Source organism: Nycticebus coucang, chromosome 17, assembly GCF_027406575.1.
Source record: "Nycticebus coucang isolate mNycCou1 chromosome 17, mNycCou1.pri, whole genome shotgun sequence".
NCBI lineage: Eukaryota > Metazoa > Chordata > Mammalia > Primates > Lorisidae > Nycticebus > Nycticebus coucang.
In genome coordinates, this window is record NC_069796.1 from 76,771,472 (window position 1) to 76,791,833 (window position 20,362).

The 20,362-nt window shown below is 50.4% G+C and overlaps 1 protein-coding gene across 3 annotated transcripts in view; it reads left to right on the plus strand.

The window, feature by feature from the left end:
• Positions 1-20,362, plus strand: part of ERGIC1 (endoplasmic reticulum-golgi intermediate compartment 1) — a 113,189-nt gene that overhangs the window by 63,148 nt on the left and 29,679 nt on the right. For all 3 annotated transcript variants that reach the window (XM_053565932.1, XM_053565933.1, XM_053565931.1), the window contains exons 4-6: positions 4,661-4,755; positions 9,933-10,057; positions 17,293-17,397. In XM_053565932.1, coding sequence (XP_053421907.1) covers positions 4,661-4,755; positions 9,933-10,057; positions 17,293-17,397 — 325 coding nt within the window. The remainder of the gene's footprint in view (positions 1-4,660; positions 4,756-9,932; positions 10,058-17,292; positions 17,398-20,362) is intronic.

A 20,362-nucleotide genomic window follows, 5' to 3' on the forward strand; every position in this document is an offset into this window, starting at 1 on the left:
TGGCCAGCCATATGTCCTCTGAGCCTGGTTTCAAACACGGGAGAAGAGAACAGTAACCCCTGTTAAATACCAGCTTGCTGCGAGTAGGAGATGAAATACTCATTCATGAATATGAAATGAAATGTGAGCACGTGCCTAGGACTGAGCTCAGGTTTTTCTCTTGTTCTTATTTAATCTTCTCAGCAACTCCATGACATAGATACTATGATTGTCCCCACTTTATGTCTGGGGAGACTGGTGGGGGTGAAGTCCCTACTTGGCCCATGGTCCATCATTGAAGAGGTGACAGCCAGGATTTGAACCCTGGAAGCCTAGGTGCAAAAAATTGGATGCTGTGTTTTCTTTACCTAGACCTGCAGCAGGCCCTAGAGAGAGAGAGACGAGAATGGCACTCTCCTGCCCTGGGACAGCCTGTGGAGGGACCCACCAGTCCTCTAGCAGCCCTGTGAAGGAGCTGGAATCCTCCCTCCCCTCCCTCCCTTCTCTTCCTTCTTTCCTTTCCTTCTTTTGAGTGAGGTATGAATAACTTACATAAATCTTGGGGTAGAGGCTTGATGCATTTTCACCTGTGTTTACACCCTGATACCCCTCACCCCAATCACACAACACATTTCCATCTCCCAGAAGGTTCCCATGAGCCTCTCTCAATCAGCCAACCCAGTCAGTCACCCCCTTCTGACTTCCATTGCTATAGATTAATTTTGCCTATTTTAAAACTGCATTGAAAGCTTTTCCAGTATTAAGGATGAGGAAACAGGCTCAGAGGGGTGAGGCAACATGTCTCAGGTCTCACAGCCTCCACATGGCCGAGCCAGAGGTGAACCCATGCCCGTCTGCCACTGCTTCCTCATCACCCGTGCTAGGTAATAGAGCTCCTCAAACTTCAGTGAATCCACAGAAAGCATTCATTTTCCTTTTCAGGTGGACTGATTGCTGACAACCGATTGGCCTTTTAAAATCAGTTAAAATCGGGCGGCTCCTGTGGCTCAGCGGGTAGGGCGCCGGTCCCATATGCCGGAGGTGGCGGGTTCAAACCCAGCCCCGGCCAAAAAAAAAAAAAAAAAAAAAAAATCAGTTAAAATCCCAGCCAGTAAAGTCAGTTAGCCTTGGCAGGCCCCTGCCTGGAGTGGCTGTGAGCGGGCTTGAGGCACTAGCCCAGGTGGCAGGAAGCCAGCAGCCCTAGAACATTTGCCTTGGACACGGAAGGCAGCTGTGTTGACCTCATCAGGCGGCACAGGTGATTGAACGTGTTTATCCTGCAGCCTGGGCCCTCCAGAAAGGAGCCTGGGAGCAGCCGGCTCTGGCTTATGTAACCAGACTGGCCAGCGTGCGGCAGGCTGGTGTGCTTTCCATCCCTGCCTGGTACCTCAGCCCCTCTCTTCTGGGTGGCCCTTCAGCCCTGGGGAGCCTGGCTTCTGTTTCTTCTGGTGAGGAAGACGGGGCTCCACGTCTGGGAAAGGCTTCTTGGAGCCTTGTGGGTGAGCTCATTTTGGCGCCACACCTGGGATTCACCTTGCTTCTCACTGAGGTCACCTGCCAGAGGATTACCGGCAGTGACATCATCCCACAGTCCCTCAGAGGTCCAGCCTCTCCAGGTGGGAAAGGTGAATAACTTCAAGGAAGAGTCTCACTCAGTCTCAGCTGAGAAGGGAAGCCGGAGGCTCTCCCTAGGTGATCATTTTGTTAATCATCCAGCAATTTCATTACTCAGCAGCTCTCCAGAGTTGTGAATAAAGGCTGGGGTAGAAATTGGGTGCTGAAGGCTGCATTTGGCAGTAGGGAAACTGATCTTCCTCTGGCCCGGTGATTTTCAACTGGTGTGCTGTGAGATCTTAGGCGTGCCGTGAAAATTTTTAAAGATTTTGTGATATAGGCTAGTCTCACTGGAGTTAGATGATATCTCAAAGTAGTTTTGATTTGCATTTCTCTGATGATTAAAGATGATGAGCATTTTTTCATATGTCTGAAGGCCACGCGCCTGTCTTCTTCACAGAAGTTTCTCTTCAAATCCCTTGCCCAGCCTGCAATGGGATCCCTTGTTCTTTTCTTGCTAATGCGTTTGAGTTATGATCATATCAATGTACACAGCTATGATTTAATAAAAAAAGAAAGAAAATTTTTAAAGATCGTTGATTAAATTATTTTGAGTAAAGTTCAAAGCAGAGTAAGTGTCTTCTTGTTTTTACTCTGTTTTTTGGTCAACAGAATTTACGTGTGCCACAGATTCAAGTGTGTCGTGAGATTAAAAAACGTTGAAAAGTACTGCTCTAACCTAATCTTCTGTGATCCTGTCTGCTCATTTGTTCTTGGTGTCCTCCAATATAGGCCAATACTATGAGCTGGGCCAAGCACTGGCCTCTGTCTCCCCTCCCAGGGCCAAAGCCCCCCTCATTTTCTCCCTTGACCCTGGATGCTAAGGAGAGGGTGGGGAGACACCAAGAGCTGTGGGAAGCTTGGGGGCCAGTAGAAGGTAGATAGGGGTTGAGATTCTAGATCCGCCACTTCCTGCTGTGTGACCTTGGAGTTGGACACACCTTCTCTGAGCCTTTATTTCCTGGTTCGGTTTTAAAGTGGTGATCAGGATACTTCACAGGAGCAGCTGGGATAATGTGAATGCACATAGTAGGCCCCCTCTGCTTAACGGGCAGGGACCAGCTGTCTGAAGGATGAGCCTCATCTGTTGTGCTCATGTCTCTGGGACTATCCTTGTGGCCCCCACTCGGACACAAGCCCCAGCTGTCTTTTCTGAGCCCACTGTTCCCTATCGAGCACCAGTTATATCACCACAAGTACTACAGGCACAAAGATGGGGTTATAGTAAAAACAAAATCCCCTTGCCCCCGTCTGACCGTTCTTTCCCTGAGACATTTGGCCATTGACAAAACTCTCAGAGTCTGGTTGTTTAATGTGGGCAGTCCTCTATCTTAACACCCTGTGGGGCAGGCCCAAGGGACCTAATAAATGTTTAAAATAACCAGAGCCCAGTCACCTCCACCACTGCCCCGGGGCCAGGCCTTTAGGTTTGAGGAGTTACCTGGGAATCAGGCTCCCGCAGCCCCTCAGGGAAATCCAGGGCGCCTCAAGCTCAGCACAGCCTCTGGCACTTGGTATCTCCCACTCCCACCAGTCCTGCTCTGCCAGGGGCTCTCAGAAAGAAATACAATAACCCACCCTCATGCCTCTCTCGGCATCTCAAGTGTGTCCATCAGTAAGCCTGCCTGCCCTGCGCTGTGTCCTGCAGCCCCCGCCCCCCTCCCCACCACACGCCGCCCAAGGCGCTGTCATCTCCCTCCTGGTCTTTGTACCACATGGCAGAACCCAGTAGAGTGCAAGCCTGCCCGTGCGGCTGGCTCAGCCCCGCCTGGTGCCCCCACTCTGGCTGCATCCCAGGCCATGCTTCCCTTTCCTCTCACACTTCATTCATTTCCCCAAACGAGCCGCGCCCTCCCCGCCTCCAGGCTTTGCACTTGCTGCCAGGACCGTGCCTACTCATCCTCCAGACCTTACTCAGAGAAGTGAGTCTGTCGCTCTTTAGTCCCTCTCGGGTCCCCTGCAGCTTTCTGTCAAAGCAGTAATCCTAGCTGGTGGCAGCATATTGATTTAGAAGGTGAGCAATGTCTGGCTCTGGCCTCTGTAAGCTCCATGAAGGCAGAGACTGCCTCTGTCTGGTCTGTCGCTGTTTCTGGTGTCTGACAGTTAGTAGGTATTCAAAAAAGTGTTTGTTGAACAAATGTTGCTCACTAATAAATGTTGGTATTATGCCACTGTCCCTGAAAACAAAGTGATGTGGCTATCTGTAGAGCCACCTGCCTTCTAACTATGACCACTGTGGTGAACAGAATAATGACCTCTAGCTCCTAAAGATGTCTCCATCCCTGTCCCTGAAACTTGTGACTCTGTTACTTTACAAAAGGAACTTTTCAAATGTGGTTACATCAAGCATCTGGTGATGGGGAAGCGATGGTGAGTTAACCAGGCAGGCAAGATGAAATCACAGAGTTCTTACAAGAGAGAGGCCGGACGTCAGAGGTGGAGCAAGTGGCCATGAGCCTAGTCCCTAGAAGGCGAGAAAGGCAAGAAAACGGATTCTCCCCAGGAACACAGCCCTGCAGACCCATTTTACACTTCTGACCTCCAAAAGTATAACATAAACTTGTGTTTTTTCTTAAGCTCTCAATTTTGTGATAATTTATTAGGGCAGCCACCGGAAACTAACACAGCTGTCAGGTCCTTTCTCAGAACAGGTTCTGCCGCCCCCCTTCACCCCCCCAGGGTTTGTGAGGATGAGCACCTGCAATACCCAGCCTCCCAGTTGGCTAGGAGGGGGGTTGCAGGAGAGGAGGCATCAGGTGCTGTGTGCCTACGGTGCCAGGCCCTGAGCCGTCCCCCATTTCCCAAACTACCAAATTAGTGGTGGGCATTGTCATCCCTGCTTAACAGATGGGTTCACAGAGGTGAGCATAGAAAATGCCTTCCTTCTGAGAGGATCGCGCAGTCAAGACAAGAGCCCTGGTCCCCCCCACCCTGAGCACACACAGTCTGCCCAGACGGGAGTCTGGGTTATCTAAGCAGCGGTCGCAAAGCGAAGTGGCCTTTGTCTGTCTTCCGCAGCTGTGCCCTCCTCTCAATGAAAGTTTCTGCACTGTTCTTTCTCCCACAGTGTGAATGAGCTCTACGTTGATGACCCAGACAAGGACAGCGGGGGCAAGATTGACGTCAGTCTGAACATCAGTCTACCCAATCTGCACTGTGAACGTGAGTATTCCCCATAGCCCTCCCTCCAGCAAGACCCCACCTTTGAGCTAATCTGTTGTGTGCAGAAATGGTGAAATCCCCAGGACAAGTCAAGTGAACGGGGCAATCTGCAATCATCACTTAGCTCGTGACTCTCCCCACTCTTTCTTTGAGATAAGTGTAATTGAATATGCATTCACTTGGAGGCTTTCTGGCATAAAAAACACAAGAAACTACTCCCAGGGGTTACCACTAGAGAGCAGCCATGTTGCAGCAGGGAGGTGAGGCGTGTTTCTTAGCAGCAGAGCCTGAGGTTCTCATGCGAGTGATTTATTAAGAGGAGGAAGTGAGTGAGGGACTCAGGGCAGGGCAAGAAGATAAGCAAAGATACGTGTTCAGCTCAAGCCCAAACTCATTCTGATCTCACAGGATGCTGTGGGGTGTGAATGACACCGTAGCATCTGTCCCACCCCCCCATCCCTGGCAAGTTCATGGGACCAGGCTGTTACTATCCATATCACTGGCTAATGGCTGCAGGGTGATGTGGGTCTCATAACCTCCCAAGCATCTCAAGGCAAGGAGGCTTCCAGTCAAGCAAGAGCATTCGTTTGGAGAAGGGTGCAGCTCTGAGCTATTAACAGCCGGCACTTAACAGAAGCTGGGGTGAAGCATCGTCTGTGAAAGGGAGCAGGACAGGGCTCCAGCAGCAGCATCTGTCACAGGAAACTTCTTCCTTTTTCCTTCACATCTACTTTGGTATTTGTTTGTTTGTTTGTTTTGAGACAGAGTGTCATTATGTCGCCCTCGGTAGAGTGCTGTGGTGTCACAGCTCACAGCAACCTCAAACTCTTGGGCCTAACTGATTCTCTTGCCTCAGCCTCCCAGGTAGCTGAGACTATAGGCGCCCACCACAAGGCCTGGCTACTTTTTTGTTGTTGTCCTTGTTGATGAGCTGGGGCCAGGTTCGAACCCACCAGCCCTGGTGCATGTGGCCAGTCCCCTATGCACTGAGCTATGGGCACTGAGCCTGTTTGTTTTAACCAAGAGAGTGAATTATTTGTTTTTTTTTTTTTTTTTTTTTTGGCCAGGGCTAGGTTTGAACCTGCCACCTCTGGCATATAGGACCGGCGCCCTACTCCTTGAGCCACAGGCGCCACCCGAGAGTGAATTATTTGTATAAAACAAAATTCATTCAAACCGCAACTCAGGCTTGGCACTCGCAGCTCAGTGGGTAGAGCGCCAGCCACATACTCTGGGGCTGGCAAGTTCTCACCCAGCCCAGGTCTGCTAAACAACAATGACAACTACAACAAAAAAAACAGCTGGATATTGTGACCTGTAGTCCCAACTACTTCGGAGGCTGAGGCAAGAGAATCGCTTAAGCACAAGAGTTGCTGTGAGCTGTGACACCACAGCACTCTACCAAGGGCAACATAGTGAGACTCTGTCTCAAAAAAAAAGAAAATTGCAATTCAGAGTCAAATCCTGGCTCCTTAGCTCACTAAAACTGTGACCTTGGCTAAGGTGACCCCGCCAAGCCTCAGTTTCCTTATCTGTAAAATGGTCTTAGTAATATCTATACAGTCCTGATATTGTTGGGAGAACCCAAGGAGATGGTCCCTAGGCTTATTAGCAAGTAGACTGCTTGTCTTCTCCTGGGCTGGGGTTCTAGCTGTCCCTCTGTGCAGCCAGACATGGAATTCGTTGCAGGCCTTTCCTTTCCCACCCGTTGCCTTCTGTCAAAGGGCACAACTGAGGGCAGAACACTGGGTGCGTCTCCAGCCAGAGAGAAGGATAGATTCAGCTCTGTTAATGGCTTTGGGTGAGAATTACGTCACAATTTTGAATCCTCAATGGGCCCGAAGCCAGGGAACCTATTGAAATAGGTTGGTTTTATTTTTTATTATGTTTTCTCTTTCACTTAGAAAAATAATTCATCTGGCAGCTTCTCATTTAGGAGTTGATTGTGTCTGTGAAGCAAGGAAATTCTTAATCAGGCCAGAGGACAGGACCAGTGGGGCAGGGACGGGAAAGGATGTTGTTCTAGGAGAGGCCAGGTGACATCAGGCCTCTGGCTTTGCTGCCTCACATCTCACTGAGCCTGCTGGATCTTCGGGGTTGTAACTTGAACACCCCACCCCCCACCTGCAGTCAGAGCCCAGCATCCTGGTGTTTCTTTAAAAGAAATTTAAATTTGGGCGGCGCCTGTGGCTCAGTGAGTAGGGCGCCGGCCCCATATACCGAGGGTGGCGGGTTCAAACCCAGCCCCGGCCGAACTGCAACAACAAAAAAATAGCCGGGCGTTGTGGCGGGCGCCTGTAGTCCCAGCTGCTCAGGAGGCTGAGGCAAGAGAATCGCGTAAGCCCAAGAGCTGGAGGTTGCTGTGAGCCGTGTGACGCCACGGCACTCTACCGAGGGCGGTACAGTGAGACTCTGTCTCTACAAAAAAAAAAAAAAAAAAAAAAAAGAAATTTAAGTTTTTATTATAGAAAAAAATGCATGCTCAGCATTGTATCTCTGGAAAGTCCAGAGAAATAGAAGAAATTGCCTATAATTCCACTCCCCGATGACAGTGTTGGTTGACTTTTTGACATCATTCTGTCCAGCTGGCCTTCCTTTCTGTGCATTTCTGACCATGGCTGAGATCAGGCTGCATGTATGATCTCATATCCTACTTTTAAAAGTAATATTCTTTAAAACATAGCTAATACAGGAATACTTTGTTTTGTTTTTAAAAGGACAACATATTAAAAAATACAGAAATATATTTAAGAAGTAAAAATAAAGGGCGGCGCCTGTGGCTCAGTTGGTAGGGCGCCGGCACTATATACCAAGGGTGATGGGTTCAAGCCCAGCCCCGGCCAAATTGCAACCAAAAAATAGCTGGGCGTTGTGGTGGGCGCCTGTAGTCCCAGCTACTTGGGAGGCTAAGGCAAGAGAATCACTTAAACCCAGGAGTTGGAGGTTGCTGTGAGCTGTGTGAGGCCAAGGCACTCTACCGAGGGCCATAAAGTGAGACTCTGTCTCTACAAAAAAAAAAAAAAAAAAAATCAAAAATAAAAGAAGTAAAAATAAAGACTAAAAGTGCCCCTCCACATTCCCCCCCATTGTACCCACCATGTCATCTTCCCCAAAGAACATCTCTGCTAGCGGCTGGAGTCCCTTCTCCCCACTCCTACATGTCTGTAAACATATATCATGTTTGAGGGTTTTTTTTTTCCCTTTTTACATAATTGAGACTCTCTAATATGGGACCCTCTGGAGTTTCTCTTTTTTTTTTTCAGCTAATATCTTGGAACTGTTCTTACATTATTCATAATACGAGTAAAATAATAACAGCTGCCATTTATTCAGTTCCTGTCCCAAGCCAGGTCTTAGCCTACGTCCTTTGGCTGTAGTGATGCCCAACAGAGTGGCTGGAGGGTGTGGGCTCTAGAGCAAGACCATGTGGATTCCAGTCCAAGCTCTGCTGTTTAACTGCGAGATCTCTGCGGCTTGGTTTCCTCAAATGCAGAGTGGCACTGCTAATGTTATCTTCCCCACGGGGATGTTCAGATGGTGTGTTCTTACCTAAAAGGCACTTAGAAGAGAGTCTAGCATGTAGCAAGTGCTGTGTCAGTTTTCTTTAATCCTTACAAACAGGCCTGCAATAGAGGAAGAAACTGAGGCACAGAGAGCAGTCAGGTGACCTGCCCGAGGTCCCAGCACTGCCCACTGGAGCCTCTTCTCCATTCTTTGTGCCTGCTGTATCACAGATGAAGGCCATACCATTGGCTGACCCCACAGTGATGGCCAGTTGGGTTGTTCCCAGTTGTCACGATTTCAAATAACTTTGCCCAGAGCAGCCTTGCACATGCATCTGGACACACATGTATGTGTCTGTAGGACTGGTTCCCAGGGTTGGAACTGCTAAGTCAAACAGAGACCTGCTCATGTTTCTTTTCTTTTCTTTTTTTATTTATTTTGGTTTTTTGAGACAGTCTCACTTTCTCGCCCTCAGCAGAGTGCTGTGGCGTCACAGCAATCTCCAACTCCTGGGCTTAGGCGATTCTCCTGCCTCAGCCTCCCGAGTAGCTGAGACTACAGGCACCTGCCACAACACCCGGCTATTTTTTTGTTGCAATTTGGCCAGGGCTGGGTTCGAACCCGCCACCCTCGGTGTATGGGGCCAGCGCCCTACCCACTGAGCCACAGGCACCGCCCCTCATATTTCTTTTAAATGTGACGCTATAGCATCAGCGTTTCCCCCGTACTACAGACCATGGAGGTACCATATTTCCTTCTGCAGGTGGGCCCTCACTTGCCTCCCTATCCCCACTGAGGGACATGGGATGGTACTCTTTAAAATTGCTTCCGGCTGTTTTTCTCTGCATTGTAGCCTCCTTTCTATTCCTCCTACCTGGGAAACTCTCCATAGTTTACAGGGATCCTCTCTCTGCTTGCCACTTAGACTACCTCTGGGAATGCCGTTGGCATTGGTGTACCCATTTTACAGATGGGGAAGCTGAGTCATAATGAGGTGACAGGGTCCCATTGGAGTCAAGGCCAGGGTTTCCATTTAGTGTACTGAGGAACTTAGAAAAGCACACAGCCTCCTGCAAAGCAGGGTCTGTCTTTTCCCTTGGTGCACCCTGGTGCTATTCCACAGGGCCTGGGGGGCATAGTCCTGGGATAAAGGAAAGTGCGAGTGAGTGAGTGGTGAATGCATCAAGGCCTGCTGGAGCGTGTTCACCCCATGAACCCAGGGACTGTCAGGTACATTAAGTGCTAACATTTATTATGCACTTTCCACTTACTGTGCATCAGACCCTGTTCTAAGCATTTTCTATGCCTGTTGATCCTCATAATCCTGCAAGGAGGGCTCAGTTATTACCAGCCCCATTTTATAGAGAAAGAAATTGAGGCATCCAGAGGTTAAGTACCTGAGCCAAGGTTGTAGGGAGGATAAAAAGCAGAGCCAGGATTCAGACCACCAGTGTGGCTTGGAATCTCTACTCCCCCCCTCCCCTCAGCCTCACATATAACAGAGTCATCCCCTGTACCCTGTCGACTCTGAATCCCAGACCATGAGTGTCTAGAAGGCCCCAGGCCTGGTCTGTCTAGAGCGTGGGTAAATGAGGGCTTCTGCAGAGGAGAGGCTGGGCCCAATCTCCTGTGTCTCTGGATTTGTGACCATAGCCTCCCCTTGGCTCTTGCAGTGGTTGGGCTGGACATTCAGGATGAGATGGGCAGGCACGAGGTGGGCCACATTGACAACTCGATGAAGATCCCGCTGAACAATGGGGCAGGCTGCCGCTTCGAAGGACAGTTCAGCATCAACAAGGTACAGAGACCCTGCCTGGGCCCCTCTCACCTGCATCCCCTTCCCTGGACCTGGTTGGTAGAGGTGTATGCCCACTTGACCCGGTGGAGCCCTAAGGTTGTGACGACCAGTGTTCAGCCAACTGGAAGCTTCTGCCGAGAATCCAGGTGGGGATTCCAGGCTCTATGAGATTTTAAGTCCCTGATGCCTGTTGATCAGGGGAAGGGCTGCTTTTCTCTCCCAGTAGGGGAGACAGTGGGTGGTAAGAAGGCCTTAGGATCTATAGCCCAAGTCCTGGGTTCCAGTCCTAGCTCTATCCATTCTTGGCTAGGCAATGCCCACCAGGTCACTTGTCCACGTGAGGGTGAGGATGTGGTGGTAACAATGATACCACCCACTTACATAGTTTATGTGAGAATGAAATGAGTTAATACACATTTATTCCTTAAAAAGATGCATGAGAACCCTCTATGTTCCAGGGTTGCAACAGGCTCTTGGGATAACGTTCCTGAGTTGGTAGGACTTCCCTCCCAGTGGAGGGAGACAGTCAGTCTGCAAACTAAGTGTAACCATAGGTGCTAAGTGCCGGGATGAGGAGTAAAAAGGGCAAGGAGTGAGATGTGTGTGGTAGGTTTGAAAGCACCTCATCAGCTCCAAAAGATCATTCGAGTATTGCTGTTGTTTTGTCCCAGACCCAGGAGCTTCAGCTCCTAAAGTCACAGGCGTGAGTGCAGGGCATATGGGAGGGCAGGGGCAGTCCAGTGAGGGCCAGCACAACTTACTTGACACATCAGCATTCAGCTCAACTCAGCATTGCCACAGGGGAGCCACTCAATGCATTTTACAGACGAGGATGCTGAAGCCCAAAGAGGTCAGGGGTCTTTTCTGAGCTCACACACTTCCCCATATCCCACAGCTGCCCTTCTCCATCCCAGCAGACTGGGCCACTGAGCATACCTGGCTGCAGTGTGTCCCCCCCTGCAGTCTCTGCTTAGAACACCCCTCTTTTATTCCCTGACACCTGAACTGGAGATTGCAACCTCAACTAGCCACACACAGATCCAAGACAAGTTAAGTTTGTCCTATGTAACGTTACACACCAGAGCCGTTGTTATTTAATGAAAGATCAGGGGTCAGGGTGTGAAGACACATGCCTGTAATCCTAGCACTTTGAGAGGCTAAGGTGGAGAGGATTACTTGAGGCCAGGAGTTCAGGGACAGCCTGAGCAAGAGGGAGACCGCATCTCTACAAAAAATAGAAAAATCAGCCAGGTGTGGTGGTGGGCACCTGTAGTCTCAGCTACTTCAGAGGCTGAAGCAGGAAGATCAGTTGAGCCCAGGAGAGAGGTTGCTGTGAGATATGATGATGCCACTGCACTCTAGCTGAGGAGACAGAGCAAGAGCCTGTCTTAAAAAGAAAAAAAGAAAAAAATCAGGAATCCTCCAGATTTCTGGCTTTTAAAAGTCAGAGGTTCTGGCCACAGTGGACCCATGTTCCCACTATGCCAATAATCAGGCACCAAGGAGCAGCTCACCACCCCTTTAGATGGGGCATATGCCGGGCCTTCTAGTCTTTCAAGCAGAGTGAACGTTTTACGTGATAGCTTCAGGGTTCTGGTAAGTGCTAATGCAGAAGCTTCAAGACCTTCTCAAGGCTTCAGCTAAAACAGGAAGGATTCTGCCACATCATGTGGGCTTAAGTGAGTCTCAGGCCAGCCCAGGCTCAGGTGTTGAGAGTCCGGATGCATTGAGGGCTCTCTTTGCACCACACGGCACCTTTACACTGCCCATGTTTTGAATTTTGTGGTAGTTGTGATGTGCAGCAATATTTTAAGCAGATTTATGCATTAGAGCTGGATTATCTAATTCATTTGATTTAATTTTAATGAAGTGTACATTTCAGTTACTCTGTCTAAATAGCCACATTTCAAGTGCTCAAAGCCACATCACAGCTGGAACCACTGCATGAGACAGTGCAGATACAGGGCATTTCCGCATTGTGGACAGTTCTGCTGGACAGCATAGCTTCAGGAAGCTCACTCTGGCAGCTGCATCCAGGTGCACCACAGCGGCCAAGGGCAGAGGTCACAGGCGGGGTGGGGAGGCTGGTGGGATGGGTGGTGGGCCACTGCTCTGTGGAGCTCCCATACCCTCTGTCTGTCCCCACCTCATCCTCCCTGGGAACTGTGCTCACCCACAGGCCTCAGTTGACATAGATCCCCCAGGGAAGCCCTCCCTCCCCTTCCCACCCGGTACACTACCTGACCCCATCCTCCTCACACCGTAGTTATTGTCTGTTTCCCCCTCTACCCTTGTATTCCTTGGCTTCCTTTCTCCTTGCCCCCCAACTTTGACTAATTTGCCCACCCTTCTGTGCTCTTGGGTGTCTCCTGCACGCCTGGCTTCTTGCTCAGCACAGAGCCCTTGGTGGCCCGTGGTCTCTGATGGGCTGCCAGACAACACACAGGGAAACACGGAAACAGAACCGGCGGAGCGGCTGTGAAGGGGGTGCTGTGGAGGAGAGTGGAGAAGGAGGCTCCTGAGGGAGAGTGACCAGGGAAGGCCCATGGGGGGCTGACCGTGGAGGATGAACAGACACAAACATGCTGGCAATCAGGAAGGAACCACATTTATTCAGGTCAGCCCAGCGCCCAGGATGATAGCCCAGAAGACAGCCCACTACCCCACCCTCCCACCTCTTGGCAAACATGTCCAAGACCGCCATCTGCTCCCCTTAGGGGAGCTCTGTTGGGGCCCCCAGCTGGCTCTGGGTGAACTGGTACTTTCCTTTGGGGTCAGATAGACCTGTGGTCAAGGATCCTGGCTATGATGCTCACTGGGTTGAATGACTGGGCAGTTTAGCATCTCTGAGCCTCAGTTTCCTCATCTATACAGCGAGGGTAATAATATTGACCTCATATGAACAAATTAAAATATATAAAAGACTTAATACAATGGGGCTAGATAAGTATCAGTGTCCGTCCCTGCCTGCCTTACCAGTGGGATATTTGCATGACCTCATCAGCTGGCACCCACTGTCATCTGGATATAAGTGTCCCTGTAAAAGGTACATGGAGGGCATCCAAGAAATGAGCCTTCTCTGGTTTCCATGAAAGGGTCACACCAGCCCTCGTGTTATGGCTGTCACTGTTTGGGTTCTTACCTGGCCCTATCTGTGTGTTAATTCATTTAGTCCTCAAAGCAGCCCTGAGGAAACCAGGGCATGGGAGATTATGTGCCTGGTCAAGGTTACATGGCCCGGATTTGAACCCAGGAGACCTGGCACCAGGGCTCTGGCTCTGGACTCGTGGGCCTGCTGCTTGTGCCTGCTTCTCCCAACATCTTGGTTACATGTGCTATGATTGCTGTGCTGGTGTCACAGCCAGGCCACCCTCTGCCCCAAACTTTGGAGGAGTGGAGACCCTCCCCGCCACTAGCTCACCCACGTTCCCTCATTAACGGTTTGTACCTTTGAGGAGCTGCCCATCAAGAGGTGTTCAGATTAATGATGCCATCGGTGACAATGTGCTGTGATGGCAGGGTCAGCAGCTGGCACCCTCTCTATCTCACGTCCCAGCATCAGGCTGAGACTTGTCCTGTGCCCTCTCCTCCATCCATCAGAAAGTTGGCCAGCAGCCAGAGTCAGAGTTCACAAGTCTCGAGCTTCAGTAGCAGCCCCCACCCCACCTGAGACACATGACGACCTTGCTTCATCACCAAGCCCCCCGGGAAGGGGCCAGGATGGGGTGTGGGTGTGGGGCCTGGCTCCAGCTATATGTTTTTAAAATTCATCAGAGACACTGACGTAGGTTCCTCAGTCACGGGTTCTAAAAGTGTTGTCTTGTCTTTCCTGAGCCCAGCGTGTGTTGGCATGAGTCAGCACCTGTGATGGATTTGGTGTGGGGCGGGAGTGGGTTACTGAGTCACAGCCCGGCAGGCCCAGCCGTGGGCGGCAGATGCCCGGGGGCCAGCCTCCTTGACTCACTTAACTCTGGGGCCAGGAGGCCCAGACCCCAGTCCCAATTCTGAACTCTGCCATGGCCCGTCTCCGGGAGGCTATAGGTCACTGCATAGGAAAACTAAAGGACACACACCTGGTGGCTATCAGCTTCTTATTTCCAGGGATGGTAGGCAGGACATTAATTCTAACTGTATCTTGTGAGTATTTTGTAATGGAAACATATCCAGGTATTATTTGAATTTTTGGAGGCCAGTGTGGTGCCTCACTCTATAATCCTAGCTCTTAGAACAGCTGAGATGGGAGGATCAGTTGAGACAAAGGGTTCAGCACCAGCTTGGACAATGTAGCAAGACTTTATCTCACTAACAATAGCAAAAAAAACTTTTTTAATACAATGTCTTTCCCTATGTCCTGCCTGTGTCTGTGCTGTTCTCTTTTCGAGATGGGCCCTTCTCTACTGGCTCTGATGACAAACTTGTTCATCCTACAAACCTGACCAGTGACAGCTGCCAACTGCTCTGCATGCATCACCTCACTGAATCCTCCCAGTGACCCCATGGGGGTGTTATCTCCATTTAGTGATGGGGAAACTGAGGCACAGAGTGGTTACCAACCTTGCTTAGGGACCCCCAGCTAGGAAGTGGGGCTGGCTGGGCCCACATGTAGAACTCAGAGCCACTACCACTATACTGGTAACTGGGGCCCTGAAGCAGCTGACAACACCGTCCCTGGAGGGAGACCTTGCCAAGCTGTTGTTCTCACTCCACTCCAGTCCAGTGGGTGCCCCCTTCTGCACTCTGTCCCGCAGCACGCTTAGCTCGGCCGAGATCTCCCTGGGCCTGAGGCCAGGACCATGCCCTCTTAGCTGGTATCCCCCTTATCAGTCTGAAGCCCAGGTCCCGTGAAAGTGGTAATATTCCTACAGGAAATCCACAAGTTCATGTTGGAACAGGCACTTTTGCAGAATCAGCAGGCTTTGACGGATGCCACACAGAGAGCCGGCTGGATTCTGTCCTCTCGTGCAAACTCCAAGCTCCATCATCTTCACTGAGTGGAATGAGACAACCCCTGAGGTTTTGGACTTTTTTTTTTTTTAACTTTTCCATCACCTCATGTAATTTTTTTCTTTTTTTTCTATATTTTCCTTTTTTTTAAAAATTAAATCATACATGCATAGATCACATATATGTTAATGCATTTGTGGGGTACAATGTGCTAATTTCATTTTTTTTTTTTTGCAGTTTTTGGCCAGGGCTGGGTTTGAACCCGGCATATGGGGCCAGTGCCCTACTCCGTTGTGCCACAGGCACCTCCCTGATTTCATATTTTTTTGAAACAGAGTCTCACTTTGTGGCCCTGGGGAGAGTGCTGTAGCATCCTAGCTCACAGCAACCTCAAACTCTTGAACTCAAAAGATCTTCTTGCCTCACCCTCCAAATGGCTGGGACTACAGGTACCCACCTGCCTTGGCCTCCCAGAGTGCTAGGATTACAGGCCTGAGACACCATGCCCAGTCCCCCTGAGGTTTTTCTATGAGGCATATGGGAGCCTTTGATAAACACCCACACCCTGTCTTGCGCCTCTTTGTTTCCTGTGCCAGCCACCTCCCAGACCCCTCTGTGGACAATACCAAGCCCTCTAGTTCCTTAAACACAGCACTGCTGGGCCGTTTCTGGCCTCCACACATGCTCATGCTGTCCCCTCTGTCCACATGCCCTGTCTTCTCTTCCAGGGTGATGCAGACCTGCTTCAGAGCTTTAGCACAAAGGTGTCCTTTCCCCTGGGAAACGCTCCCTGAACATGACCCAAATCCTTGAATAAACGGAGGTCCTCCCCATGACCCCACAGTCTGTACATTACTCTGGGCCAGTATGGATCCCACAGAACCTCATCATCTTTTCCTTTTTTTTTTTTTCTTTTTTTGTTTTTGGCCAGGGCTGGGTTTGAACTCGCCACCTCCAGCATATGGGACCGGTGCCCTACTCCTTGAGCTACAGGCGCCGCCCCCTCATCTTTTCCAAGTCTGTGTTGTAGAAGTCCAGGGGCTTGGCTGGGCCAGCCTTTTGTCTGATCATCTCCCCAGTCCCAGCACCTCCTGAAGGACTGGCTCCACGGGATACTGCTGGGGTAAATGGCATCCAGGCCTCAGTGGGAAGGGGCAGTGTGTCCAAATAGCATGAGCTCAAACCGCAGTTCTCAGTGTGTGACCTTAGTTTCCTCATTGCTCTGAGCCTCAGTTTCCTTTTCTGTAAAGTGGGAATTGTGTACCAAAGTCAGAGAATTAAATATCATCTGTTCGTTCATTCAATAAGTATTTAATGAGCACCTTCTGCTGGTTGGGTCTGGGGAGTGCATCGGGGAGTGAAACATACAAAAGTCCCTGCGGGCATGGAGCTCATGTCCTGGTAGTAGTAAGCAGATGAGAGCAGGGGCCACTGTGAGGATGTGGGCTTCACCTCTGAATGAACAGAAGCCTTGGGGTTGGAGGAGGGTAGAAGCTGGGAGCCCAGGGAGAGGGCTGCCATCATCCATCCATCCGGAGAGGACCTTGGGCTACGGGAACAAGAAGGGGTCAGAAGCCAGGTATGTTTGGAAGCTGGCGCTGAAGGGTTTCCTATGGATGGGATGTCAGGTGGGAGAAAAAGGTCCTCCAAGGGTGACACAGCGGTTATGGTTTGAGCATCCAGGAGAAGAGGAGGGACTTTTTGTTGACACAGGGAGGTCACAAGAGAACCCAAGGGCTCTTGGCACACAATTGTCATTGGCATCATTCATTCTGTAAATATTCGTGTGGTACTTCTCATGGGCTAGGCTCTATAAGGGCTTAGACACCCCGGGAGGAAATAAGGCTACTGCAGTTGGCCTTGTGGGGATCCCCCTATCTGGGGCAACAGGGCATACTTGGGTTGGTGGTGATCTTGGTTTGAATTTGAAGGCCCTCTGGTCTGCAGGCTCAAAGGTCATCCTCCAACCCACCATGGGGCCAGCAGCCCAGCGTCCATGGGGCTGGAGGGGAAGAGCTACTGTTTGCATCAGCCACTAGGCACTTCACACATGTTCTCTTAGCAGGCAGTCCCTACACTCCCTTGAGTAGCTGCTGTCAGTGCGCCCCCACCCCAAGTCCTACAGGTGAGGATCCCAAGGCTCAGAGAGGAGAAGTGACTCCTGTACACAGTTGGAAATGATACAGGCCAGAATCCAAACCCAGGACTGTCTGATTCACACAGGGTGAAGCCCTATACCGCACCCCCTAGGACAGTCAACCAAACTCCTAAAATTTGTCTTTCCCCTCCAGGTCCCTGGCAACTTCCACGTGTCCACACACAGCGCCACAGCCCAGCCACAGAACCCAGACATGACGCATGTCATCCATAAGCTCTCATTTGGAGACACACTACAGGTGAGCAGGGGACATTCAAGGAGGTGTGGCCAGTGGTGGATGTGCAAGGGCTGTGTCACCTGGTACCCTCTCCTCCCTGGAGACAGGGAGATGCCTTCCTCAGGGGTCACTCCATTTGAGGTCCTGCTTCATCAGCCAGCTCCTCATTAATTCCGCTGCAGTTTCTTGAGCAGCATATGGGACTTGCAAACTTAGGCTGAGACCTGGGGGTGGGGGCCAGGGGCATGGGAAAGAAGTCACCTTTAATGATCTAATACCAAGGACAGGTATATGAGGTAGGCAGGAGCACCTTCCTTTTAGACGTGGAGACTGGGCCCAGAGAAGCCCTTTGTCCAGGGTCCCCCTGCAGGTCAGTCTGACTCCAGCCTGCTCCCCTGCATGGCCATCTCTGCCTGATGCTCAGTGCCTACCTCTCTTAAATAGGGGTGATGTGGCAAGTAAAATATTTTGAAAAACCTTATTACTTTCAAAAGGGCCATTTTTGGTGGGTCCACTGACAGTTTCCTACCCATGGCAGCTGCACCAGTGAGCTCTTTACTTTAAACTTGCAGTGAAGGACCAAACACTACACCCTTATTTGACAAAGGGGATCAAGGCTCAGAAGCAGGATATAATTGCTCCAGGCCGCGTTGCTGGATTGAGACCCCTGGGTCCTGCCCCACGCCTTGGCCAATGAGATTCCTAATTTCCTTTTGAGGTTGCTTAGTGGGTGCCTTCTGGGCATAACAATGTGCTCACAGGCCCACATGTGCCTATAAGCACACACACACCGTTGTGATGCACACGTGTACACATCTGCTCAGACGCTCATGGTCATCACAGGCACACTCAGAGGGTGTCTGTCGTACACATGGTTGTATGTACACACGAGACTCATCCCTGAACACACATACCACCCAGAAACACGCAAGAGAGGTCCCCAGGCTGGGACCTCTCCAATACAGACTCACACACATGCCCACCCCACCCCACCCATGCATATGTACCACTAGAAATAAGAATTCTCAATAGTGGCTAGATGCAGTGGCTCACGTCTATAATCCTAGCACTTGGGGAGGCAAGGCAGGAGGAGCACCTGAGCTCAGGAGTTCAAGACCAGCCTGAGTAAGAGCCAGACCCCATCTCTACTAAAAATAGACAATGTAGCCAGGCACTGTGGTAGGTGCTTGTAAGTCTTAGCTACTCTGGAGGCTAAGGGAAGATTACTTGAATACAAGAGTTTGAGGTTGCTGTGAGCTATGATGACACTATGACACTCTACCCAGAGCAACAAAAGGAGATTCTGTCAACAACAACAAAAAGAATTCCTTGTAGTGTTTGAATGCTTTCTGTGTGTGCCAATCACCATGCTTTGCAGGTACACTCTACTTTCAGTCTCTCAGCAGCCCAAGATGTAGGTACTGTTATAGTCCCATTTTAGAGGGGGAAACTGTAGAAACCAGAAGAGGCTGCAGGTTACCACACAGCCAGTCTGTGGCAGAGCCTGGGTTCGAATCCACACAATACAGCTTCACTACCACCACTGCCTTCCTTGGTGCACACCGGAGTTTTCTCCCCTGGCACATTGGCGTTCTCTCACTTCCTTTGTCCACTTGTCACCCTTGTTTGTGTGTCTTTCTTTCTGGATGCCTGTGCCCAGCCTGAGACCTGGCGATTCCTTTCTGTTGCTTTTACAGCCCTTGTGGGGGTTTCCTCTTGGACAGAGAGCTCAGAAACAGAGGATGCTTGGCCTCTCTGGGTGCCCTTGGCCAGACAAGCTTGCATATGTCCCTGCCCACGTTCTCAGAGAAGCACAGCTTGCGCTGGGACTGTGGACTCTCCCTGCAGGCAGATTCACCCAGGATTCACCCTCCCATCTCTCCACCCTAGGGACTGTTCTAGGAGTTAAGAGCCTGGGTTCCTGGGCCTGTCTTTCTGAATTTAAATGTTGACTCTCCCACTTGGGCAAGTTATTTATTCTTGGGAAATTTGCTTTTGCTTTCTAGGCCTCAGTTTTACCTTGTCTGTAAACTGGGGACAATAAGTACCTGCTTCGTAGGATTGATGTGAAGCTAGAGTGAATTAATAAAGCTCTTGGGACAGTGTTTAAGTGGTCAGTGAAGTTAGCCAGTGCCATTGTTGCTCTCTGTGCCCATGTTCAGTGTGTGTAGGATAAAGTGTGTTGTTGGCCTGCAGAGGGCTCACACATCTGTGAAGAAGACAGACACGGGGTGGTTATCACCCATGGGGCTGGGTCCCTCTATGCTGGGCAGCACCCTAACTGCCTTGACACCCAGTAGCTCACCAAATTCTGCAGCAGCCCTGGAAGGTAGGAAGGTAGGCACTACGAACCCCAGCATGCACATGCGGAAACTGAGGTACACAGTCACATGCCCAAGGTCATGCAGCTCATTTGTGGCACAACCAAAATTCGATCCTAGTCAGGACCACAGCACACTTCTTATGCATGGGGAACTTCTGACATCTTTGGCTTGCAGGCATTTTCTGACTTAGAGAACAGTGTGGTAGATCCCTTTGTTTGTTTGTTTGTTTGACATTTCTTGCCCTGGCTACACTGCAGTGCTGTCATCAAAGCTCACAGCAACCTTAAGCTCCTAGAGTGCTAGGATTACAGGCTTGAGCCACACCATCCAGCAAAAAAAAAATTTTTTTTTTCTTGAAACCGAGTTTCACTTTGTCACCCTTGGTAGAATGCTGTGCTATCATAGCTCACAGCAACCTCACCTTCGGAGTTAAGCAATCCCCTTGCCTCAGCCTCCCATGTAGCTGGGACTACTATCACCTGCCACAACCCTGGCTGTTTTTTAGAGTCGGTGTCTTGCTTGTGTTCAGGCTGGTCTCCAACTCCTAAGCTCTGGCAATCTACCTGCCTTGGCCTCCCAGAGTGCTAGGATTATAGGCATGGGCCACCATGCCTGGCCCTCTAATTTTAATAGAGATGGGATCTCGCACTTGCTCAGGCTGG